This window comes from Gymnogyps californianus, chromosome 3 (assembly GCF_018139145.2).
Source record: "Gymnogyps californianus isolate 813 chromosome 3, ASM1813914v2, whole genome shotgun sequence".
Lineage (NCBI taxonomy): Eukaryota > Metazoa > Chordata > Aves > Accipitriformes > Cathartidae > Gymnogyps > Gymnogyps californianus.
In genome coordinates this window covers 111,283,871-111,310,279 of record NC_059473.1, presented here as the reverse complement: position 1 = coordinate 111,310,279, position 26,409 = coordinate 111,283,871, and the positions used below count along the sequence as shown (strand labels likewise).

The window sequence follows — 26,409 nt, the reverse complement described above, 5'->3', positions numbered from 1 at the left end:
GCCAGGCTGGATGGGGCTCTGAGCAACCTGATCTAGTGGAAGGTGTCACTGCCCATGGCAGGGGCTTTGGAACTAGGTGATCTTTAAGGTCCCTTCCAACCCAAACCATTCCGTGATTCGATGATTCTGTGATACCTCGGTGGCCCAGAAGTAGTCAGTGTAGAGAGCAGATGTCCTTGCATAGGCTGGGGGGAGTTGGGTAGGTCCTCTGGAGCAAGGGCTCTCCAACCCTCCTGAAAAAAATCCAATTTTGAATGCTAGCACTTCATTTTTTTGGCAGGAACAGTCATTTTTAGACCTACTAATGCTGCTGAGCTGTGGCAGGAACACAGTTTCTGTGCAGTATGTCGAATGTCAGCAGCCAGATCTCCTAGAGCTTGTATTAGTTTTCAGCAGCTCTCAGAGACCTACTGGGGTGAGCAGAATGTGCCTGTGGAGAGCAGGAAAAGCACAGGAGACCTGCTGACTCCAGCACCGTAGCTGACTATGGTACTCCATACCTTGTGTTGATTTAATCGCCGCACTGGTTTAGATTTCCCTTCAATTTGGGTTTTATTCTTTTGGCCAGGACCTTCCCTGTGCTGAGGTCCCCAGAGTCTCTGGCACATGTGGGGAGATGCTTCAAGGAGCTTGGTTGCAGCTCCCCCATCGCGTATTGCCGTCTTTTTCGGTGGCCTCCAGTGACACAGCAAACCAGAAGGAAAGCCACGCTGCTGTCAGATCATGCTGCAACACCGGCAGGCAGGGCACTGTGACAGCTGCCCCTCGCACCAGGCAGAGCGGGCAGCTCAGGCAGGGACCAGGGCTCTGCCTCCCCCCAGGGTCCCTCTGCCTGTGCCCTGCCTCCCCTCCCAGAGTTTCTCTCTCTGAGGCTGCATTTGGTGACTGGCCCAGGTAACAGCTCTACAATGCATTTCAGGCTCTCCTAAAGGAAAGCAACTATTAAAAAAAATCTAAACTGAACATATTTTTGTTAGGCTGCAACAAATCTCTCTTGACCGAACACAGCAAACCACTAAGTTTCTTTACAAAATTAGCTTATCAAATAGCTAAAGGACAAGCACGTTTCTGCACCCAGAATTAAGGTGCAGTGGGTTTCACAGGTAATATTTTCAGCATCACTGAGAGAAAAGGAGGAGCCGCAGGAACACGGGGAAGTCCAGAAGAGAGTGATGCAGCTGGGACAGTCTCTGCATCAGGGAAAGGGTGGAGAAAGAAGTTTTGGGATGCAAAGAGGGGCCTCAAACTATCCCATTGTCTTGCAGACTTTCTCTGTGCTGTGAAATGATGCATGCTCAGTGCTGTGCTCTGACCATAGAGCCAGCCGGCACAGAACAGCTCGCAACCATCTCTCTTATTCTCATATCATGCAGAATGGGGGTGGTGGTACCCAGCCAGCTCTCCAGTCTGCCCAGGAGTTGTCAGGGACTGTTCTCCTCCAACTGCATCAAACCCATGCCAAACAGTGCACCAAAAACGGGAGGGTGGCAGTGGGCTTGGTACCTAGGAAGGCACGATTGCACAGTCTAACTACCTGGTCTCAGTGTAACCCTACTTTTGGTCCATCCTTTGCTCAGGGAAAACAGGACACTAGATCATTGGCAGGTAAATAATCACACTGAAGAAGTACCTGAGCCCATGACTAATTTCAAGGGAAACTTCTTGAATTAATTGTTCTTTAAAAAAAAGGACAATTGCACTACAGAGATCACTTTGTCACATCTCAAGCAGTGAATGCTGACATCCCACCAGCTGAATTACTAGAAAGTTTATTTTTTTTTCATTGTATTCCTCTATACCCATCATCAAATCACAATCGCTTGTAAGGCAAAAAATGGTTTGGCTCACCAGTACTTCTTCCTCTCCCCAAGACAGTTCTGCTGGATTTAAATAGGGTTCTGGAGAGTCTCTGGTTCATCGTTTTAGAAACTACCCTCCTGTCTAATACATGCAGCATAAGACAGGGTAGCTGAGCACAGGTTTTGAGATGACACTATTAATCTCCATTAATAAAACAGCAATAGGCCATGCATATTAACCAAATTACTACATTATTCATTTAACAAAGACAAATGCTACACACTGTGTTTTGCTCCAGTTGACAAGGAGTAAGAGAGCCTCACTGGCCAGCTGGCTGTCTATACATACCTCCTATTACTACTAAGTGAGGCAATACCACAGTTGCTGAGAGGACTGAAAAGGGTCATTTTTTCAGCTAATCATGAAAAATTATTCTTTAGTGCATGAACAGATATTGCCACTTCTGAACTTAGTGACTTCCACGAGTTCTGGAGGTTTCTTACCTGGCTGTGCAACAAGATTCCAGCTAAAAGGTTCTGGTGGTGAAAGCATTAAAGCCATATTTTTTAAATTACTCAACCCAAGATCTCAAAAAACAAAACCAATGAACCTGAAACTACAGAACTGATTTGCACACTTACTCACACTCTGGGTTTCACTCAAATCTGGGTTTTCCATGTGCAAACAAATGCTTTGAATCCTTTTTTCCCCTGTCTTTGTAGATGCCTTTTCTTTCCGGCAGCACTGTAATGGATGCAGAGCTCTGCCTTTTCAATAGCCCAGAAAATGGGCAGAACTCTCCCAAAGAGCAACTAAGTAAACAGATCAGTGATGGAGCAGTTTTAGGAAGTGAGTTGTCTTTTACCTGGTGTGTAGCCATCCAGTGAAATCTCCTACAAGCTTCAGGAATTCAATCAGGAGCTGTAGGTAGACTTGAGTGGGGAAAACAAAGCTGTGACTTGATCTGTGCTTGGGTGAGATGGCTGGAAAGAACGATGAAGAACAGCTAGTCACCATAACTGTAGCTCCTTGGGACAGGAGGTCTTCATAGTCCATCTCTGTCTCTGGGACCCTGAATGCTGGTCCTTTTGCCCAGTGTATGTGAGGATGGCCCCCGTACGTGTGTATCTGCCAGCATCTGATTGCCAAGACCTCTGAGAGCAAAGCAACTAATAGTTCCCTGATGCATCACGCCCAGCGCCCTGCTGTCATCTACTCACCTTCACAATATTAGAGGAGAAAGGAGGGTGTGCCACCTTCACCTCCCCAGGGATGCACTTCCCCAACCTCCTTCCTCTGAGGATCAAACCCCAGCAAGCTTCCAGCCAAACTATTCGCACACACAGATCCTAGGAGCTGAAACGGAGCCACTGCCCCGGACGAGGTGCAGCCCTGGAGCTGCGCCACACGAGCGTGGCAGAGCTCCCCACCGCACTTGGCAGGGGAGGTGCAGCACCAGCTGCCTGGCACAGACTGCATCCACAACAGGGCGGGGGGGTTCCCCCACTCTGGACACAGGACATGGCAATTATTTGCACAGGGTGAAGTGGCTTTATCTGGACAATGATAACCAACAGAAAAGAAATCGCTCTGAACTCGGGAGACACTACAAGGGAGAAAATTAAACCCGAGGTATTCTTCCCATCTAGGAAAAACTCTCCCAGGAAAGGGTATGCTCCAGCTTCTTCAGGTTTTCTGCACGTGTAAGGTGTGCCCGTGGCCTTCTGCACACATCAGGATGTCAAAGTCACCCGATTTCCTCCTTCTACACTCAAGGACTGAAGCAGAAAATGAGGAAGGCTGCATTTGACAGAGGATGAAAGCAATCTGGAAAGAAAATGCCTCAGTGCCAACATACTCGCTGCAGGGAAGGTAATCCCACGGACCACATGGACTGCGAGCAGACGTGGCTGAGGCTTTGCGGCTTCCTCCTGAACGGTCTCGCCGTTTCCTTAGCCTGTAGGTTGCCGGGTTTTGAGTCATGATTTACTCTTTCTGCACGCATGGAAGAAGTTTGCCTTCTCATGGCCGTAGCCTGCCTGCCTCAAGCTGCCTTGCCAGACACGAACGGAAGGTAAACAGGCAGATGGGCTCGCAGATTAAACTTCAAAACCGGTTAGAAGATTTATCCCAGCAGATGAACTCAAGCCAGATGCAACCCTGAGGCAGGATTTGTCTCACAAGAGATGACAGATGAAGTGCCACCTTCATCATTCACAGGATGTTGAGCACAGCTTTCACAGCTGGAAATGGAGAGTTAGCCAGAGCTGTAGCCTAAGCCAGAGGAGCACACAGAGCGTGCCACCCCCCGGCAGCACGGGCCACCTCTGCCCACCCAGCACTGCAGCTTCAGAACGGATTCACGCTTCCAGTATCCTAACCGCAAGCGGATCGGTGCTCATCGGTTTGTGAGCAAGACAAGGCAAGCTGCCACTAAGCTGAAGGTTTGGCTGTATAGCCATACATAGGAAAGCAATGCTGGTCTAACTGCAAAATGTAGCATTAAACCAATGGACACGTTTGAGCGCACATGCATTTTTCTTTAGAAAATTATTAGTTTTCATGGATTTAGAATGGCTACAAGATAGAAAGACTTTGCCCGCACGATGCCTGTGTTAGCACAGGGGTAGCTGGGAAGGCTTCCTCACATGCGAGCTGTTTTCTCTCACAGGATGAAGCTGTTCCAGACTCCAGCCCCATTAGGACGTGTACCAGCTGCACCTCCTGGCTGCACAAAACAGCTCAGACCACAGCTTGGTTCTAAAGAAAAGCAGAAAGATGAGCACAGAACTGTGAAATCCATTGTCATCTTTCACATAAGCAAAGCGAGGGAGACAATATAAAAATCGGCAAAAAAATTACAGGTATTGTTTAGGATACGACTTGATGCTCAGAAAAATCTTCCTTGAAAAATAGCAGTAGGAACAGACAGGTAGGACATCTTCCCCTGGGAGACAAAAGCATTATGGAGACCTGCAGAGCCCAGGGGCTGAAGAGTTTGTGCTACTCTGCCAGAGCATCGATCCCACACTAAAGCCTTCCCTTCCAGTTGCTCTCCTGAGGGGGAAGCAGGACCATCCATGGGATCTTCTCTTGTCATCTTCCGCACACTTGCAAGAATGATGTGCTCTTCTGCGGACAAAGAGTCACTGCTCCCAGTTCGCTCTCCGAGGGCTCTGACTGCAGAGACTGAGTCACCTTGCAGTGAAAGGCCGTGACAGAAAGCCGGTGGCATTACACCCTCTCCTCCCCTTCTCTTCCATTGAAACGTGACCATGCCAGAAATAAACATTGCTGCAGTTTGGGAACTGGTCAGAGGGAAAGAAACAGCAGAGATGCTTAAAAATTTAAAGTAGTTGCTGCTGCTGTCACCGTCGCTGGACACTTCTTTCCCAGCTGAGACCTGGAGGTGACACCCAGCCTGCCAGTGCCACTTCCCCACCAGAGCGCAGGTACACAGGAACGGGAAGAACCAGGGCTAATGCAGCCATCTTTTGAGTCAAATTCTCATCTCTTCTTTATTTCCAGCGTTCATGCCATGCACAGCTTGCAACACTAACAGAGCAGCACTCAGACCATCACCTTGTGTTGATAGCTCCTGGAGGCCACGCTAGGAGAGAGTCACGAACCCCGGGACTCTTGTTTTCAGACAGCATGCAAAAACCCCGAACCCTGGCGGTGGTGTACGCAGCCTACCAAATACACAAGGAGCGTTGTGTAAAATTATAAATGGACAAGCACTGGTCAATTTACAACAGGACCTAAAAATTCCTGCCTTTACAGGTAAGTGAACTAGCAAGCCCCGAAGTCTTCCACCGGCCTAGATATATAACCTAATCCAGATGGATTTACATAGTTCTGGAATGGACGTGTATGAAACCTGAAAATTCACAATTTTTTGATGATTTAAAACCAGTCACATTACATACTTTTTATTTAATAAAAGTTAAAAACAGGTACAAAAATGTGATTCCATTTCTTTAAAATATAGGCTCAAAATAAAAAGACTGAACAATAGAGTTCAGGCGGTAAAGTGCAAAGAGAGCAGTTATCCCAGTCATGCTTAATCCATAAATAACCCTTACACAGCAGGAAGGAACAGAAAGAGCAAACAGAGCCGACGCAGCCACGCCGCGGCTCAGCTATTCATGCACATCCACAAGAGAAAGAGCCGCATGTCCCGGACACGGGTGGCAGGAGGCAGCGCACACCTCACAGGAGCGGGCTGCAAGGAATCGCAGGCCACGTAAACCTAACAAAGAGGGAGACGTCACTTTTCCGCATCATCACACACATACACGATGCTTTTTTAAATTCCACATTCTCCAGTCCATCATTTTCCCCCCATGATGCAACAAACTAACATGACAATTTACTAAATTATGACACAAGTTTCCAAACTGTTTTGCTCAGGTGAACACCATAAATGGTCAGTCTGTAAAAAAAATGAAGTACTAAATTGGCTACTGGACTGAGACAGGATGCTCTTCCCCCCATTAAAAGCATGCTAAAATGGCATCCAAAAGTCAAACTTCTTGTTCTAAGGGACTTCTGCGGGAAGAAGAAGAAAAAAAAAAAAAAGGAGCAGCAATGCCTCTTTCCTCACCACAGGAATTTGGAAAACTGGGTATCAATAGAGAACAGCAACACTACAGGCATCCACTTTACCAGGAAGAGGGGTTTCAACCGAGCCCTTTGGAGAGCACAAAGCGAGGTTTGCATACGCACACACACTCACCAGCTCGTACGCTGCAGTCAGTGGGATTACAGCGTGTGTCGAGTGAACAGGGTGTGGGCATCTTAAAGGTCAGGCACAAAAACTTTAGTACACTTAGCACAATACTCCAATTTAGTGCATTTTGAAAACTTACTACCGTTAATTATAACTATAGACTTAAGTGTAAAAAATGATGACATACTCTGCTTTCAACTGAAATAGGTCTCTGCTGATTTCAGGGGAGTGCTAGCTGAGATCAGCAAGCCTGCACTTACATAGATGAGAACCGTGCTTTGCCCACACTGGGAAGCAAGACCAGGATTTCAGAACAAAGCCGTGCAAGAGAGAGTGCATTCCTAGTTATCCACATTTTACACATCCAGGAAGAATAGTCCTCCTCAGTGCTCAACTAAGCGTCAGCGCAGGAGTGGCTGAAGGGAGAAGAGTCCAGAAGGAATAAACACTACAGAAATCTTTTGTTCGGCAGGTGAGCTGTCTCCCAGCAAAACACCACCTGGTGCTTCACAGCACAACAGCTCTACTGTCAGCTCTGCTACAACACGTATGGACATTCTTCCGCACCACGGAAACTGAGCAGTCCAACTGTGCTACAGGCATTTCGTTTTATTACTCATATGATGCCATTACAACACAGCATTCCTGCAGCCAGTGATTCCACTTCTTAGCCATATTTACACTTGGTGTAAAAGAAAATCCATTCAACAGGGAGAGTATCTCATTTAATAGAAAAGGGTGATTTTATACAAAGTACTGTGGAGAAGTATAAGGCCACATGAAGAGCATCATCAAGTTGACATGGTGGCTATTTCTTAAGTCAAGACACGATTAGTACTTCCTCTGGTGCTTTGATGCAAGCAAATGAAAGCCTTGAACAGTTTCCTGTAAGGTGCACAAGCATCCACGATACATAAAAACCTTAATTTTATATTTCTCCTGTACTTAAAAAAAATATATAACAGAGACCCAGCTAATTATTCACAGGTTATCTTTCCATTTTTGCATTTTTCAGTAGATTTTGATATGCTGGTTTAGTAGGACTGAAAGTAAAGCATAATTTTTAGTGTCAAAGTTTCTAAACAGTTTTGTGTAGTTTGGCTCCTCCAAACTTTGCTCCGGTGGAGTGTGGACTCAGGAATGCCCAGTATGTCAAACTTCTACCAAAAGTCACAATGGCTTTCATTTGCAAAGAGTATGAATTTATAAAGTGTTGAGGATTTCACCACTTGTTTTCTGAAAGAAAGTCATTCTGGTTTGGTTTGTTTTAAAAATGATGACACACTTCGATCTCAAACCTCCAATGTCACCTGCGTAAAGAGGGTGTAACAGCACCAGCCCATTGCAGGATCAGGATCTGCAAGTGTGAAAATCCCAACCACTATGGGTTATCTAATATTATGTGTTTACAAAATGCTCTGAATGCAATTCTTTAGGTTTACTGAAAAGGAGTTTCCAAAACTCTGGGTCTCATCCTGCACACCCCTACTAATGCAGGTCAAGTAATTTGCCTGCATATCAAGACCAAAATGAATAAATACAAAATATATTTGGTATAGAAAATACTAGTATAAAAATTAAAAATCACCCTGTTTTACTGTCCATCAAAATATTAACAGCAAGCATTACTAGTGACTTTTTTAACCTATTGCCAAAATCATTTCCAAAGAGTTCTGCTTTCCTGAAGTGCTGGTGATTGCATTTGCCCAAGTATTGAAAAAAACAAATAGGGAAGGGATGAGGAAAGATACGATAGATTTCTCACACAGCATTATTAACAGAGGACCTAAACTGAAGGAAACTAAAGTATGCACAAACGCAGGGAAAAAAAGCCATTGTCAGTTCTGTTGTAGCCATCAGAGCTCTTCCTGATCTTCAGAAAGTTTGTAGAGAAGGAGCTTTCTCTCACTAGCCCTGACAGACAGACGACGGCATGGGGATGAGCATACTCAGAGCACCGCTGCTTTTCGGTTTCTCTGCTGTGGCAATTCTGTTGAGTTTGCCAACCTCTGTCTGCCAGCTGGGGATCTTCTTTGTGGTCATATGGCGGCGGGTGTGCTTTGTCAAGTGATCGCTGCGCATGAAGCGACGCTCACACACAGGACAAGCAAACTTCTTCTCTCCCGTGTGAGTTCTACGGTGGCGTGACAGTTCATCTGAGCGGGCAAACTTCTTGTCACAGCCTTCCCAGTTGCAGCTGAAAGGCTTTTCTCCTGCAGGACATAAAAGAAGGATAACTTACTTTTGAGAAGCTGTGTTACAGTTTTATCAAAGAACTAACTTAAATCCTGCCTTGCAAAAACTGATGAATTCCACAGAACTGCTCATGTGTGCAGTTAACATTAAGCTCAAGTTGTGTTGCAGAGAAAAATTATAGGTATCGTTTCTGCTTATTCCCTCATACCTCTTTAAATGTTCTTTAATCAAGTCTATTTTTTTCAATTGTCCAAAACCCCAATTTAACGATTCTTCATAAAGCTACCTTATCCGCTGACTGAACTAGAAGCAGCCCCTTGCCCCCATCCCTGTGTGACCACAGCTCTACAGCTGCTGCATGCCATCAGCAAATACTGCGGGCAAACAGGAAGCCTGGAACTGAGCCTCAGAGTCCTGCTGCTCCCGTGATCCAGTCCTATACACAAACACACCGCCCCAGCGAGTACTACCTAGGAATGGCCTGTCCCACCATCCCCATGCAGCTGGAGGCCCAACACACAGCTAGGGGAGTTCTGCACACCCCGGAATGACAGCAGTGAGGCAGGCTGTCCTCGTCAGCTTCTGCTCATCCTGGGTGACTGCTTAGCATCGACCTCTCCTAAACAATGTGATCTAGTGCCTGCAACCCCTGTAAAGCCCAAGATAAACATCTACCACATGACCCAAATTTATGGTAACACTGGAGCAGAACAAAAGTATCCAGCAGAAAGGAAGCCCCACAGAAGCGCTGTTACTATTTCAGATATTGAGAGTAAAGTTCTACGTTTGGTGTATGTGATATCACCTAGCTACTCAGTGTGCAGGCAAAAGGTGGGAAAAGAAAGCTGAACTACTCTGCCTCCTGATCCTGTAACGTGGACTGGCTAGTGAGGGGTCAGTGTGCATCACCTCCCATAGATGTCCTAGTCTTAATCACGATACAGGGACACACACAGCTTCCCTATGGATCAGCAGCAGCATGTGCTCCAAGCGAGACACTTCCTGCTAGTCTATGTTTATCCTGTAGTGCCAGGTTAATTCAGCAGCCTGCAGCACTTTTTCTCAAGCCAGAAGTAGAAGCATCATTCTACCTCTGAGCTCTGATTTACAAGGATTATCAGCTTCATATGGGGTTTAAACTCTTCCCCCAAAGGAACTGTAAAGACAAGCTGGTAAACTAATGCAAATCCTGCCACGGAAGCTGACATCCAATAAACCACAGTGTCTGTGGGGCAAGGGAGGGTGGGGGAAAAAAGCCAAGGAAAAACAAAATTAGACAGACTTTTGAATGAGCTATTCTGTACCTATCTCCCGCTATGCCTATCCCTCAACATCAAAAATAGTCCCTGAGAACTCAAAGTTAGTTTTAACTTAACAGGATCTTGGAGCTAGAAAAAGGATAAGTAAAACACATGTATACTGTCTCCACACTGACCAGATTTTTATGGAGCAAATCAGCTCACATTAATTACAATTAATTTTCATTCACCTTTAAAATTCCCTTTCTGTAACTGAATAAACTGCTACGTTCCTGTAGCAGCTCTACTTCCTAACACAGCAGCCCAAAATCTCAAGGCATTCCCATTTAGCCTAAACAAAACTCTGGAAAAATGTGCAGTTTCTGACTTTCTCTCTTTTCTTTTACTCGTGTAACAATTAAGACCAACTATCTGTACTATGGTTTGCTTACACCAGACCTCTCCATGCCCCAAAAAACCAGACTTACACAATTCATTTCGATCTAGTCCAGATGGCAGAATTCCACTCAAATCTAAACACACACACACACAGACGGCAAAGCTTCACTCCAACTAAAGCATGTGAAATTCAACTAACACTATGGGGTCAGCTGAGGTCTCAGAACAAAGTCTGTCTTGTTTTGCTTGCCCAGGGAGAATGAACATTCCTCCCTTCTCCGAGACGAGCAGAAGTTTCCCAATCACCTGCCTCTTCCCTTTCCCACCCCCTCCCCCCAAAAAACATGCATTTCAGCACCCCAACGCAAGCCAGTGCCAGAGCGACAAAGGACTCGCCCTGTCGTACACACCAGTGTGGGTGCGAAGGTGAGCTTTGAGGTGGGAACTTTTGAAGTAGGTTTTCTTGCACCCAGGGAAGTTGCAAACATAATTCCTCCGTCTAGAAAAGTCCATCTGGGGGGCGCAGCTTTGACCAGAAGCGATGAACACAGGAGCAGGGGCAAGGGGCAGTAACTTGGTGTTCCCAACAGTCATTACTGTTTGCGGGCACTGCGGTGTCTGTGTGACAGCAGTCTGTGGAAGAACCAACATGACGGTCCCCTGAGGCACAGAAGGTCCCATGAGTACAGGCTGAGAGAGCGGGGCTGTCTGCGGTAAAATAGGTTTCATGGGAGTTGAGACTGTTGGAGTTGAAGGCTTGACATAGGCATTGATCATACTGCTTTGTCCATTTAAAGGGATCATTTGACAGAGGACTTGGGGGCTTGAAACAGGGGCAGGTGTCACTGGGGTAGCTTTTTTTTGCAAGTCATTCTCACAATTCTTTGGTAAGTGGGTCTGTGGCGAAACGGGCCGGACTGGTGGTTGTTCTTTATTGGCTGCAGTATCACTGGAGTCATGCGTGTAAGGTTGATGTACCGGAGAGGTCTTGTTAATTAAACCATCCGCAGCACACGTGTCCTGTGGGAGTCTGGAATGTCTTCGGTCATCCACTCCACAGCAGTCTCTGGAAGTGCTGTAGCCTGAAGTTACCTTTGTTTTCTCTTGCACAGCAGGAGTGTGATGGTAAGCAGAACTATCACCTGTGTGACGTATGACGCTTGTTGCCATGGCCCTGCAAGGCTGAGGGGCAAAGGATTCAGACATCACTGGCTTCTGACTGCACTGTCGCTCCATGTTGATAACAGACGGCTTGGTTATGGGAGAGGCACCAGTCGCTGATGTGACTGAGCAGGCAGCTGTATTTGCCATGACAGTCCTTGGTTTGGAATAAGTGACTTGTGAGGAGAGGAGCATAGCAGCTGATATCTCAACAAAGTCAGGGCTGTGCGGAGGGGTCATGCACTGCAAAAAAGAAAACATCGTTACACAGCAGTGTAATTTCATAGCACAGTTTTTCACTACCTTTACTGTGAAAAATAAAATTACACCCCCTCCCCAGAATCTCAGAACCTGCCTCTTAGGACAAACTGATTAAAGCATACATTGCCTCATCTGATGGCCATTCTCAGTACGCTCAAAAGCATATTAATAAAAGGAAGGCAATGAGGCAGCTGTAAACCTGCATAAAACATTGCATGTCTACTCACTGCACTACAAAAAACTCTCTCATTCCTTTCTCTTCAGCAATGGGTGCAGCTGTAAGAGGCTATGAGCGCTCTGCTGTTCACAGAAAACAGACTAGCAACATACAGCGATACTGTACCCTTTCAATTTCAAGCTTCCAGCAAGCCCTAGATCTTTTATCAACGATTACCCCATCAGCTGGTGGCTACTTCTAGATAAAGACAAATGGAACTGCTCCCTCCCTTCTTATTCATCCATTTCTCTCTATGCTCTCTTGCTGCCACCACCCCTCCTTCCTCCTTTACCACTGAAAACTCATGCTTATCTCCTGTGCTGCTCAAGGGACAGCGCCAACACTGAGCGGCAGCAGTATGAGAGAAGTCTGTCAAGCAGCTGCCATACTATCTCAGCCTCTCTCCTCTATTATTCCCCTTTTTCCTGACATAACTGCATACTAGAAGCCTACTGGTTGAAATGGGCCTTAACCATCTGAAACCTGAATGGCACCAAGCCCTTTTTTAATACCTACTTTTGTTGCAACATAAATTGCAATAACAAAAAAAAATTGTGATTCAACCGACATTAGTCAGTCAGAGTAGACCAATGCTCTGGAGAAACAGCAGACTACATGTACAAACACATAGCATAGAGACTAATTAAATTGTCTATTTCATAACAGTAACCTGTACTTTTTCTTATAACGACCAGAGTGAAGCCAAACATCATCAAGAGCCTTTTTCATACAGTGCTTGCAGATCAGTTGGTGCCGAATCACTGGGGCTCACTCTGCCATTCTTACTCAAAGTGCTCCAGGAAACCTACATCAGCCATCCAGACAGCATCCTCAGTGCACCTGTCACATTAAAGAACCTGTCAGCCAGGGCTTTCACATCTAGATTTAACAAGGGATCAAACCCCTACGTTTGCCATTCCAGAGAGAGCAGAAAAACGCAAACTCAACAGGCCCACCTCACTATTCTATGTCCACACACATGGACAGTATGACAGTATGGCGCTGGCCATACTGTAGCTATTCTACACAGGGACACGTGAGCAAGCTATCTTTTCCAGCCAAGTTAAAACACTGCAGAGATGTAACATCCAGATGTCAGGCGTATTTATTTTGCATTCATGTTTTTCTTACCAGTGTAGATAAATAGTCCTTTGGTAATTCAGATGTAGCCTCAGCGTGCATTGTGAAATCACCAGAATCTGAGAAGGGCGTAAGTGGCCTTATCTTTAATATGTCACCTTTCTGAGATCTTTGACCCCAGGAGCTCATACAAACAAGTGCTTCCACAGCTTCAATGTCGTTCTGCTCCAAGGTGCTGCAGGTAGACCTTTCGCTGTCATGACGCTGTCTTTCACGGATAGATTCATAGATGTCCACAATGTCAACCTAAGTGTAACCGGATTACTGGCTATTAGGACAAGTCAGAATACAAAGCCGACACCACCCACATACTGTCTGCTCACGATGAAGGTCATCTGAAACAGATCCCATGCCTGCAGCAAGACTTTTACCAGCCAGCTCAACTCTTACCCTCCCCCCACCAGCTCATCTCCCCACCCCTGTTACTCTTAAAAAAAAAAAAAAAAAAGAAAGAAAGAAGTGAGATTTGCAGGAAAGGAACAGATATCTGTGTACCTCAGATTTCCAGAGTTACTTTCCTGGATTACACTGCTCCGATAAACACAGCCCATGCTTGCATACAAGCAAAAAGAGGAAAAAAATCCTGACATTCAACCTTGTTTAGACAAGGCTGTTTCCTGGACCCAAAAGATGACTGCTATTCAGCACTAATCTCACTCTGGTAACATTTAGAAGATAAACTTCAGCTGACAGTAAGATGTTTTAAGGTATGACCACTGACTCAGAGTACCACACCTTGCAAAAGCATTTTAATCTTATTTTTACCAATAGGGAAGCCAGGGTGGGGGGAAGGAAGGAAGGAAAATAGTCTTCAAAGCGCAGCGGGAATTGTTTGTATTGTACCTTAGAAAGGTATGATAATACATAGGTGCTAGGTATCTCAAAACGCACTATGACTAACATGTAGACAAAAGTAATCATATTGATTTGTTTCCAGTTGCAAGCATAACAGAAAATTTGTGTGTGTGTGTGTGTGCATGCGTATGCATGCATGCAAAACACTTGACTTCTCTACAAAAGGATACCCAAACTTCATAAAGCTCTCACAGTGCTTGGCAGTGACTCCAAAAGCTGCGTTGCTCTGCTGGTTTATCGCTCACGTGCCAGCTCAGTCTCAACTAGGCGTCCAAACTCTTCCAGTCTTTACGCACACCAACTAACTGTGAAGGCTGCGATTCAGAAGCATGGACCAAGATTCTTGAGCCTACTGCTGTTATACAGAGTGCTTACATACTGCAGCAAAAGAGTTTTAACTGAAAAAAGCACCACCACACCGTTAGCATGGCCTAAAGCCCTAGAGGGAACTATACTTGTTGGGTGACATCACTTACACACCTAAGTCAACCAGTTTTGTTACTAAGTAATGTGGAATGTCCCTGGCTCAACAGTGTCACAAAGATGCAAAGCTGTGTGACATTGTCTCCCCTATAGCGACATGCACAGCAAACATATTAAACATAATGGATCCAAAATGCCGGTACTGCACTCACAGAGGACTTTTTGCCTAAAACACGAGGTACCAGGCATGGAGATGTCAAGATTGGGGGACAGGAAGGAGTTAAAGCACTCTAAAGCAATTAACTGCTCCGAGAGAGACTTCTAAGAATTTCCACTGAAAACAATGAGAACGGGAATGAAGGCAGAACGATGTGCCTGCAAGCATGGACCTAGACTGCCTGTCAAACAGGAGCCACACCAGGCAAGGCTCTGCACTAAGCAGCCAGAAAGCCTGTGAGTGTTCCTCAAAGTGTGATTGCAGGCAACCAAGCCAGTAGATTTATTTTTTCCAACCCTACATTTCAGGAGAGCAGTTTTCCCTAATGAAACATGAAAAAATATACCCTGCTTCAAAAAAAAAAAACCTAAAAAAAGCCCTTTCTCAAGGCGAGCGCTGCCACCCAGGCTCTCCCGCTGCCAGGGAAATGGCTAACCGCGCCTGTCCGCCTGTCCTCACATCACCCCGCCGGCTACCGGGGCCGTACGTGCGCGGGCAGCGCGGGCAGCTGGCAGGCAGGCAGGCAGGCACGGTGCGGGCAGCGCGGGCCCCCCACCGCCGGGCAGCGACTCTTCCCGCCCGCAGGGGCCGCGCCACCCCCGCCCGCTCCTCGCCTCACGACGGGTGCCCCGGCCGGGCGGCGCCGCTGAGGGGCGGATGGCGGGAAGGGGAGGAGGGGGGGGAGGAGGAGGAGGAGGGCAGCTCCCGCCCTGCCGCCGCCCCCACACGGCTGCTGCGGGAGGGCCGCCCCCCCCCACCCCACCCGCGCAGGTGACCGCGGCAACACCCGCCCCTGAGGGCTCTGCCCTGGCACGACCGCCCCCCCCCCCGGCGCAACGGCACCGACCGACCACCCCCGCGGCGGGTAACGGTCCCAACCGACCACCCCCCCACCCCCCGGGGTGAGTAACGGTCCCGAGGGGCCGCCGCCCCCGCTGAGGTGGTAACGGTCCCCGCGCCCCTGCCCGCCGCCGAGCACGTGCCCGGGCCGGACCGGCGCCGGCTGCCCCCGGCTCGGGGGGCGCCCATCGCCCCCTTCTCACTCCTCTCTCTCCCTCCCTCCCTCCCTCCCTCCCTCCGCCTGCCCGGTGCTTACCGCAGACGCATCTCCCATCTCCGAGCAGGGCGAGCCGTGCATGGCGCGGCTCCGGCGGGCGGCGGCAGTGTGACCGGGGAGCAGCCGCAGCAGCAGGAGCAGCGCACACACACACAGCAGCAACCGGCGGCACCGCCTCCTTCCCCTCCCCTTCCCCCGCCCGCCGGGAGCCGAGCGGCCCGCGCGCCGGGGGAAGCGCTCCTGAGCGCTCCCTGCGCCAGACAGCGCGGGCGGGGCAGGGGGGCACGCGGGGAGGGGGGGGCCGGCTCCTCGCCAATCACCGCCCGCCGCGGCCCGCGCCCGGCCAATGAGCGGCGGCGGCCGGCGTGATCGCGGCGTGCCGCGGGGCTGCCGGCAGGAAGGGCGGCGCGTGGGCACGTTCGGCGGCGGCCCAGCCGGCGGCGGGCGGGAAGGCAGGGAGGGGGCGGGGCCGAGGGGTGGCAGGGGGAGCGCGCGCTGGAAACTGGGGGAAAGGTCGGGCGGGGGCGGGGCGGCGGCCGGGAATGCCCGTGCGCGCGGGGGTGTGGCGGGGCGCGGCGCGGGGGCGCGGCTCCCCTCCCCCCTCCCCCCGCCTCCGCGGTGCGTGCGGCGCGGCACGCAGGCACCCCTCCCCCCGCCCCGCGCCCAGGTCCCTGGACCCCCTCAGGGCGGCGGGGCCCGGCCCGGCCCAGCCGGGGCAGCGCAGCGGGGCCGCCCGTCCTCGGCGCTGGGGCGGCATTTTGGGGAAAAGTCCCTTTTCCCGCAGATTCCCACCCCACGCCTTCGGTTTTTCCGTCGCGTTCAGCGAGGTCCCGCCGGCGGCGTGTGGCGGGGAAGGGGCCGGGCGCCCGCCCGCCCGCCTGGCCGCGGCGCGGCTCTGCCAGCTGGATCGGCCAGAGGATCCGGCGTTAAACGTAACCCTAGCACACCCCGAAAAAATACTAAGCGTCGTTAGTATGGTGGCTTTGATCCACGGGTTCGTGGCCCCGGCCCTTGCTTGGCCGTGGGCCCGCGGGGCCGCGCCTGGCCAGGGAAGGCCTCCCCTGTGCCAGCCCGGCAGGCATCTTTTAAAAAGTCTTCAAATCACAACAGATTTTTCATTAAAAAACGTGCGTTCTTTGTTTTTTCGCCTTCCAGTCCCCAGCCCCTTGCTTTCTTTTTCTAATGGAAGCTGCAACGTATCGGCCATCCGGTTCCCGGCGGGGTTTGTGGTTTTGCCGGACGCCGCCGAATGCCGGCAGGAGCGGCACCGCTGACCCGGTGCCCGCTGTCTCGGCTGGGCAGCTCGGCTCCTGCAGAGCCTCGACGGGACGGACCTGGCTCCCCCCGAGCCTTAGGCGACCGTTGGCCGTGCGAGCGCTTTCCCGTCCCGGCCCCGGCTGGGTGCCTTGCTGCCAGCTGAAACAAAACGCAGACGGTAATAAGGATTTTTTCCTGCTGGGTTATCTCTGCTTGGGCCTTCCTCGATTTCTCAAGACGTGACATCGTCCTTGTCGATGCAGAGGATGTGGGAGGGATCATCTTGAATCTTTCATCTCCTTTTGCTGTTAGCTTCACTTGACCACTGGGGCTCATTTTTTCCATTACAGCTCTTCTGAATCCTGGTCCTTCCCTGCTGTCACGTAGTTCCTAAAGCTTCACCCTACTGTGCTCATCTCCGGTCTCCATTACTGTACATTTCACGTACTTCAGCTTCCCCAGCACTACTACTTCCCAGCCCATCAAACACCAAATTAAAATGATCTCCCTGGCCCATCCCTCCAGGCATTCCCCTTGCCTCTTTCCATCTCTGCCCAGTGCCTCCCGTATTTAACCTAATCTCTCTTTTTCTCCCGTTGCCAGGCCTCCTGCCACCGTCTCCCCCGCAGGGGGTCCCACAGGGACTGCGGCAGCCGGTGCAGCTACAAGCCCTTCACCCCTGAAGGTCCCACGAGGTTTCCTGCACACCGTTGTTCCTGCCTGCGGCTTGCTGCCTCTGCCCGGCGTCTCGTGCTGTACTTAGGTTGCGAGCAGCTTTCTGTTTGTGTTTGCGTGGTACCTACTGTGCTGGAGCCATAGCCTGTGCGGTAGGGCCCTGTGCCTCATGATAGTAAGAAAAATGCTGATAATTCAAACTGCAAATCCAGCTCTAACATTAAAGAGTTATGTTCGCAAAAGGAAATCGGTTGTGTGACGGGGAATGAAAAGATTTGGGGAAAATGCTGTCAGTGACTAAAAAGCATGATGGGGGGTAGCACAGTGGGGGCACACGGTATGTGCCTCTTCTATAAACCACTAGCTGTTCCTTGTAAGACCAGAGCCACTCATACGGTTCCATTTTGAGGGAAGCCTTTAGGGAACTGTAAAACTAGGAAAATACTGTCCCGTTCTATTTTGCATTTTCTCCAGTTCCGCTGTAGTTGAGAAGCGATTGTGTTTGTCTCTTTGCTGCTTGTTGAAACACATGCAGTTTCTGCTTAAAACGCTTACACACACAGCCTTAGTCATTTACAGCGCAGATTTTTAATTGAGTAATAGCATCTGAAGGCAGCATAGCAACCTTGCCAGTGAAGAAGCAGTCGCAGGGAAGCAGAGTGGATCACTTCTCCCGACTCCCAGCGGGATGTTTTCCTATGTCACGTACCACAGACTCTGCCTACGTGTTCTGAGTCCCCAGGTGGAAATTGCTGGACCGGGGGTCCTTGCTACAGCGCACGGATGCAAGACCAGTTAAAAGAAGTGATGTTGCACGTCTGTACTCTGACTTGTGCCATAGGGAAAATATGTTCGATTGTGTTTCCTTTGCTGAGCTAAAAATGGCTACTAAGGTTTTTAACATAAATCCTCAAAGCTCTTAAGAAAGTCACCTGGTCTGCCTTGTCCTGCTGCTAACAGCTGAGGCAGTCTTAGATGAGGAAGGAGCATCTTCTTCATCCTCGCGTCGGATGTCAGTGGCAGAGCACGGGTCTGAACCCCACGGAGCTCGAGCTCCCAATCCTAACAGCCTAAAGCTTCTCCTCCTCTCCCCCCTCTTACTTCTCCCCCCTTTCTCTTTCCTTTCCCGAGGCTGCACTAAGGTGAATATTAATACAGTTAATATTATCTTGCTTCTTTGTACTTCTGCCTACGCCCACCGACTTCCCTGTGGGTTTCAACCAGCAGCACAGCTTCCTGACCAACGTACGAGCGTGCTCATCGGGATGATCCACACTGGCTGTGGTTTCCCTCCTGAAGCTAGTAATCTGGAACAGGGCCCAAATATCCGCAATACTCCTTTCCGAAGAGCTCGGAGGAGCCTACCCACGTCGGTGGCTGCAGGATGCTGGTGCCCCTGCCTACCTGGCTGTGGCAGTGCGGCCCCCAGCCCCGCAGAGCCATCCTCCGCCAGCCTGCCCCTGCAGTGCTGCTGCTGCTGCTGCTGCTCCGGTGTCCTCCGGATCTGGCTCTCCGAGTACCGTTTGGTTTTATAAAGGCCTATTTAACTCAGACTGTTGGCAAACACTTCAGAGAAAAGCTCTCTTTGTCAGAGATAGACAATGTCTTTGTTCCGATGTAGGAACGAGCAGATGTAAGTTGCTCTGGCGGAGGGTTGAGAAGGCTCCACACGGGTTATCTTATCCTTTCGGCTGGGAAGACAAGAAAAGAATCAAACATTGCGTGTGGGTAGGAGGGAAAATATTTAATACTGTAGACTGAAAACAACAAAAGGGCACACAGGCAGCTCTCCCCCATTCCCTTTTTGCAGATGATTATACAACAAACAATTCAAAAGAGACTAGAGGAAGAATAGTACGGGCTCAGACAGTTTTCCTAATGTTTACCAGCAGTTAAAAATAGACCAAAGCAGTTGTCTGAGGTGCAGCTTTAGAGTTAGTGCAATTTGGCAGCGGCGTCTGGTCTGGCTGAATACAGCAACAGGCTACTGTAGCAAACACATATAGCCTAGCAAATGGGGCAGGATTAAATAAATATAGATAATTACAATCAGAGCTCCCATACAGGAGAAGTGAGAAGATACATTGCAAGAAATGAAAGACTGCGATGCACGCGTAGGATGCGTCTCTGTCGCGTCTCCCTCCTCTGTTGTGCACTTGAAGGACGGAGCAGTCGGAGCTGCTGCAGCCCCGGATTGCCCCAAAACACGCTTGCTGGGCCGGCAGCAGTAGCCAGAGGAGAAACTCCCCACCACGGAGCAAATGAAGCAGCTCTGCCAGGTGGTGCCTGTCACCAGATGATGGAAACGGCTGCAGCAGCCCCCAGGCCGAGGGCAGGAGCGGGACCGGAGGGATTCACCCAGGGAGAATGGCAGAGTTATAGACCTCACTGGGAACAGCAGAGTTATAGAAGGGATTTATAGTCAGAGAGTTATATATAGGATATCTGTGAAGAATAGAGGGGGGAAGGGGATATAAGAGATAACCATGAAGAACAGAGGAGGGAAGGGAAGAAAAAGAGAAGGAAAAAAAGCAGACAGACCAACAAGGAATATTTCTCGCTAGAATAATTTCTGAGTGCAAAAGCGATGATAAATCCAGGGGCTTTTACGCAGACATTGGCCCCGGCTGACAGTGAGGGTCTGCGTGAGCAACGTTTTGATGGATTGCCTCTTTCCTAGCGAGCGAGCGGGTGCAGCCGTACAGACCGTTCAGCCTTTGGCTGCTGTCGCGCCTGTCGCCGTGCCCGGCAGCATCGCGGAGCTGAAGGGACATGCTCCCAACGTGCCGACAGAGGCGAGCGCAGGGCTAGACAGCGCGTAAGAAGGAAAGGGAGGGCAAACGGGCAGTCCCTCCGCACTGTCACGCTGCATGTGAGCCAGCTGCCGAAGGGGAGATCTCATTTATTGCTGCGGGCTATCAAATAGCACAGCAAATCCCCCCCGCTGCTGGGCAAGGAGCCCCAGCCCTCCCCGGCAAACTGTGTACGTGTCTGCTAGCAGGGACAGGCTGTGACACAGCAGCCTTTGCCCAAAGGGAGGATGAAAAACACAGTCCTTGCGTGCCATCCCCAACTGGTGTGAGTCGAAAGTCGACTTCTTACTTGCCTGCATCTTTCGTATTCACTTTCAGAAACAGATTGAGCTTTCAGTACGTGGATAAGGGTCCAACGAGTGGGTAAGCAGCCAGCACGGCACAAGGAAACATAGCCAGGTTACGGCAAAAGGAAAGGGTTTAAGAGAAGAGCCGCACAGACTGTTTCCCACTTTATTTTGGACCCTGGGTGCTTATAGAATAAACACACGCTGCCAATTTTTTTTTTCTCCACTCCCAAAACCATGTTTCTATCTGAAAAAATTCTGACTGCATCAAACGCTTCCTGAGACTTGGCAGTACTACAGAGAGAAATCACCACTCAACCAGATTTTTTCCGAGTACGTGAAACATAATGTTTACTGAATTAAAAAAATTCAATCCACAAATATTGATTACAGGTGAGGACCATCCAAAGATCCACTGTAATAGAAACAATAAAGTAAGTGACAGTAATAAGTATGACACACTAGTGCACCATCTGCTCGCTCGAGTGCACCATCTGGTTTTTCTACTGCTGCTATTCGTGCCCTGATCTTATTTTAGTGGCACCAGAAGATGGATTCAAATACCAGCAAAAATAAAAATGACATGTTATTTATTTATTTGTCTGCTTAAGTGAATGTCTTCATCATTTTCACTGTTCTCTTGACCTCAGTATTACTGTTAGCTAAACCGACGCGTATTTTCTGACACACAGTATATTAAATCATTAGCAATGCTGACAGATGTTCCCCTCTTTTGGTCATCTCATGACTTGCTTGGGCAGGTATCAAGCCTATGTGCAAACAAGTGTTTCATCGATGTGTTCACATTTTGTTAACTGAAGTGTTTTCATGCAGCACTCGGATGCTGGGAAGATGTCCCGCATGACCAGAGACCGACTTCTGGACCGTCGAACATCATTCACGCTCACAGCTGGGGGTGACTGGTACCACAGACTTCCACCGGGCAGGAGTGGCCTCGCACACAGAGTTAGTGATGGTGTCCTCGCAGTCAGACAGAAGGTCCTCCGTACCAACACTGCCATCTCCTCTAGGGCATTGTCCATATGCACCTGAGTACTTGCGCAGCACCGAGCACAGTATGGTGCCAAGCCCAAGGGAGGTCGGGAGCGGGGGGGTGGGAATTTGACTGATCGCAGGCATCCAGCTGTCTCATCATATGTGTTTAGTTATCTCTTTGCTGGCTCTCGGCCAAGGTCCATGTGTGGTCAGAAGAGATGGTCGATGCGGTCTTCCCATGTGGCCGCTGCGGGCAGCTCACTAAGGGTCATCTGTTTTGACACCAAATGGGGTTTCTTTAAGATCCTGGCACTTCTTCCCATTCCTCGCACCGCTTCTGGAATACCCGGCTGATATCAGAGGGGCTTTCTGTATGGCTTAGATGTATGACTTCTGTCCCCTGTCATGTTTGATAACTTGAGGCACTACTGAGCATCTTCAAAGGCTTCTCCCAACACTCCTTTCTGGGAATGGGCCCTTCTTAGGTGCCTGGGAAGGGCCATGACAGCCCAGACCTGGTTGCCCAATGAAAGCTTGCTGCCTCTTGGGCAGACCTTAAAATAAGTGTCCATTTTACTTCTGGGCTAGTGCCTTATCTGTATTTTTTTCTCCCCGACCCCGTGGTGACTCCTGACCTGTGCTTCTTGGGGAATTAATCACTTGAACGTCCCTGGTCCACATTGTCCATCCTGCAGCCTCCCCTGCTCTTCCCTGGACCTGCGTCTCCCACCCTTCCCTTCCCCAGCCCTGCAGAAAGAGCCCCTCCTACCTTCTTGGCCCTCTCCTGGCAAAACTTTAAGGAACATCCACGTAAAAAAATAACTATCATCTTGTGTTGGAGTTAATGACCATCACTGAAAACGAGACAGATGAGGGGGCTGAGGAGGGGCAGGAGACCAGCCAGGGCATCCTTGGACAGAAGTAAGCACAAGAGCTTGTGTGGAGGAGACGGGGACAGATGAGATGGCCACCTTCAAGCGGACGACCTTGGCACCAAACACGCCTTTACTGCTGCCCTCCTGTACGTGGATGTCCTCACAGACACCAAGGCTCAGCCCTGCTTGCCTCTGGACGTTCCCCGGCCAGAGCTGAGGAACCTGGCTGTGGGGCCACCAGCGCAGCGGGAGCATGGTCCTCCCCACCTTGACGCTCACAGGTGCACGGGGTCTGCAGGAGCAGATGAGCAGGAGACAAAAGCTGAGTTACCCTTGCTCTGCGTACTCAGCTTCACTTGCTGCTTCCTGTAACAACATAAATGCCTGAAATAATGTCTGAGTGAACGCCACTGTGAATTTTGCTGTATAAAATCCTCCCCATGACAGCTAGCTGTCACACTACACTGACATCCGAACCGAGATGCGATCGCTAACCCATTGTATTTATAAATAAACTCCTCACCAACCAGTGTGGTTACTGGCTGCAGCATCACCTTCTTCCAGTTTCCATGGACTGCGCTGTGCCCACTCCTGCTCCTCGTCACGGGGTCTCAATCTGCACTCACCTGACACCTCCCTTTGCCTCCCCAAACGCTGCTTGGCGGGCAAAACAGCGGTGCTCTTAAAAACATGTTGTTTCCAGCTGAGTCAGCCCACGCTCCCTCACAGGCGATGGGGTTTCCGTGTCCCTCTCCAATGCCACCTTCCTGCTGGGGGGCCCATGCAGAGCTGCACACCGTGGGACAGATGGCAAACCCAGGGACAAGGACATGTCCCTGTCTCATGGCAGCCAAAGCAAAGGAAGGCAGGAGCTGGGGATGCGATTGCTTGCAGGGGTAATATCCCCCCGCAACGCTTGCACTCAGACTATACAACTAATATTATATGCCCTGAGTGCCCTCTATATACATAATGCTGTATTAACACCGTGCTTTACAATTAACTGTATATATTAAATGGACACAATCAAGTATAGGATTTTACTACTGACAAATACATTTTCCATTAAGAGCTGAATAAATATAAGCCACCTATGTTCTTCTGAGCCTTTTTTTTGTGTGGGGGGGAAAGTCAGTAGCAATTGAGTCGCTTAACAGTTTAAATCCCTGTCCTAGTGTCTGAGGGGGGGGTGTCACCCCAGCGATGTCTGCATCCCATCCCTGCCCCAGCTAAGGAGCTGGAAAACTGAAATTCCTGCTCTTGTGATACTTCCCCAGCAGTATTGCTGGTGACAGACGACTCAATCTCCTCCACCCGCTTGCTCAGAAGCAGAACATACCCTGCTTGCTGCTTGGATAAACTATCCCGCCAGGCTGGGCTGCTGAATATGACTTGATGCTTTTTCTCATAACTGGTGCTTGCTTGGACTTACTTACTTGCTGTTACTCCCCTTGCACAGCGGATATCCTAATGCCCCCCTTCAAAGGCACTTTCCCACTTAGTTTTACACTGTTTACATAAAACGGGCAAGGAGTCCCCATTTTTTTCACAGCATGGGTAAATCCTTATGTCAGCCTTGGTTGTGCGCTTCCCCTCCACTACTGCAGAGCTTCAGGACGTTAAGAAGATGCAGCGAGACGACTAATGTGAAATAAACTCTGGCTCTAATTCTGGGTTGTGGGTCTTCTGGTTCGTAGCTGTGATGTTTCCCCTCCCTGAGTACGGGCAACACTGTTTACACTGAATTTCTTTCCCCTTGGGCATCCTTCCATGGTGCCGACAGAGCAGAGAAATGAGGCGGCACCACGCGTTGCAGAGCTTTTCCAGGGCATGGGTGTTCTCCAGGGATGCCCCCATCTGCACGCCCCACTTCGGGCTGCTTAGGGTGAGCTGCAGCCGTGGGGAGCGAGGTGCAGCAGCCAGGCGCATGCTGCAGGTACTGGGCTACAAACCAGCAAAGCCGGCCTGGGTGCTGCCTCCTTCGGGCTGCATCACTTCACCCAAGTCTTACAGCCAGGATCCACAACTGACCCTCAAGCATTATTTAGGCTCTTTAGGTCCCTCCAACACACCTGATGGGGGGAGAGGCAGGCAACTGTCTAATGCCAAAAAGTCTGCATTTCATACACCAGTTGTCATCCCCAATATCCCCGAGGGTCTGACTTTCCTCCTCTGCTGAGCAGGTGAAATATTTGATGCTTTCCTGCCCTGCTGGACTATTGCAGGGCTTTGCTAGTCAATGTTTTCCCAAGGCTTTCAAGATGAAGGAGCTTCAGCCACCATCTTCCCACTACAGGTTTTCTGTCCCCTCAGCTTTCACATAGTATCTGTCCTGCCCTGTAAAATTTGATTGTGCTTTCCATTAGAAATAACCTACCACTCCCGGGCACAGCAAGACCTCCTCGCTGCTCGGTGGGCATCCCATGCTGCTGGGATGTTGCCCAGGAGGAAGCGCATTGGCTTTGATTGAGTTCCTGGTAATGAAATAAGCCATTTAACATCTGATGGCTTACTCGACTCAAAACAGTTGCTTGGGCTGTTTCAGCTCTGGGATTGCTTTTTTCTCTCCCAGCTTTCTTAGTTTTAATTCAATTTGTGAGTAAAACCCATTTACATCGTATTCAATACCAAGCTCTTTCCTCAGCACTCAGTGCTTCAGCCTAGGAAACGGAAAGCTGGAAAGGGGAGAGGAAAGTAGCATAAGAGACTTGCCCAGAGCAAAGCCCCAAGATCCAGGATCTTCTCACCTCCAGGAGAGCTCGATCTTGCGATCTCTGTGATGCCTGTGACATGGATCCCATCTCTAGTTAAAATCCACCATGGCCAGAGCAGGAAAATGTTAGGTGCACTGGGAGATGGCTAAGCTCTGGGGTGTCAGCAAGGCGTTGCCTGTCACTCGGCTGTGGCTCGGTAAAGACGTACCGATGGGCTGCAGAGGACTTGAGCCTCTGAGGCTGCCAGGACATGCATGGGATGATGCTGCAGGGCTCACAGCACGCTGTCTGGGCATGGAGCTATAACACCAATGCCTAGCATCACCATCCGGCTGCTGGTCCTCTCCTTGCATCCCACGTTCCAGCCTCCCATCTCACCCACAAGGAAGGGTGCACCCCTTCCTTGTCTGACCTCCTGCTTAGGCTCAAGCCTCAGTCCTACCTGCTCTTGCCATCCCATTCTCTGAGTCCCCACTGTCCTCTCTGAGACACTCCGGTACCAGTAGGTACCATTTTATTTTCATATTTATAACAAAATCACCACTTCATCTCTCTGATCTCTTGGTACCATTTCCTCCAGGAGACCCACCACATACCTTCACAAGACAAAAGGCACAAACTGAAACACAGGAGGAGTTTCTGAACACCAGGAAACACTTTTTCACTGTGGGGGTGACCCAGCACTGGCACAGGTTGCCCGGGGTGGTTGTGGAGTCTCCATCCTTGGAGACATTCATGGTCCTGGGCAACTGGCTCTGGGTGGCCCTGCTTAAGCAGGGGTGTTGGACCAGATGACCTCCAGAGGTCCCTTCCAACCTCACCCATGCAGTGACCCTGTGAAGAGCAGCCTGAGGATGAACTTTCACAGTTCTGCTGGATGGGAATGGCCATGGACTGGGGAGAAACACTGCTTTCACCCCAAAACCTTCCCCACGCACCCGCTAATTCCCAACCTTGTGGTCGAACTGAGCCCTGGCCACAGCTCCTTCTGCTCCACAAGCACCATCCCTCCTTCTCTCCCAAGCTGAGTGATTGACCGAAATAAGCTGAGCTGTGAATACCCTGCCTGAATACCTTAACCTGAAGGTTTGTCCTT

General features: G+C 49.8%; 1 protein-coding gene across 1 annotated transcript; it reads right to left on the bottom strand.

Annotated features, from left to right (window-relative positions):
• Window positions 1–5,758: 5,758 nt before the first annotated feature.
• Window positions 5,759–15,822, bottom strand: KLF11 (KLF transcription factor 11). Its single transcript, XM_050894909.1, has 4 exons — window positions 15,736–15,822; window positions 13,136–13,390; window positions 10,776–11,769; window positions 5,759–8,745 (listed from the first exon to the last, which is right to left on the bottom strand). Exons 1-4 carry the CDS (start codon window positions 15,775–15,777, stop codon window positions 8,441–8,443), a joined length of 1,596 nt encoding a protein of 531 aa, XP_050750866.1. The 5' UTR covers window positions 15,778–15,822; the 3' UTR covers window positions 5,759–8,440.
• Window positions 15,823–26,409: the final 10,587 nt, after the last annotated feature.

Bases quoted from the DNA above. Each gene is read 5' to 3' on its own strand.
- KLF11 (XM_050894909.1), bottom strand. From the start codon at position 15,777: ATGCACGGCTCGCCCTGCTCGGAGATGGGAGATGCGTCTGCG. The intron at 11,770-13,135 runs GTAAGAAAAACA...TCTTTTTTGCAG, and splicing joins AGGACTATTTATCTACACTG to TGCATGACCCCTCCGCACAG. The intron at 8,746-10,775 runs GTGTGTACGACA...TATGTCCTGCAG, and splicing joins TCACCTTCGCACCCACACTG to GAGAAAAGCCTTTCAGCTGC.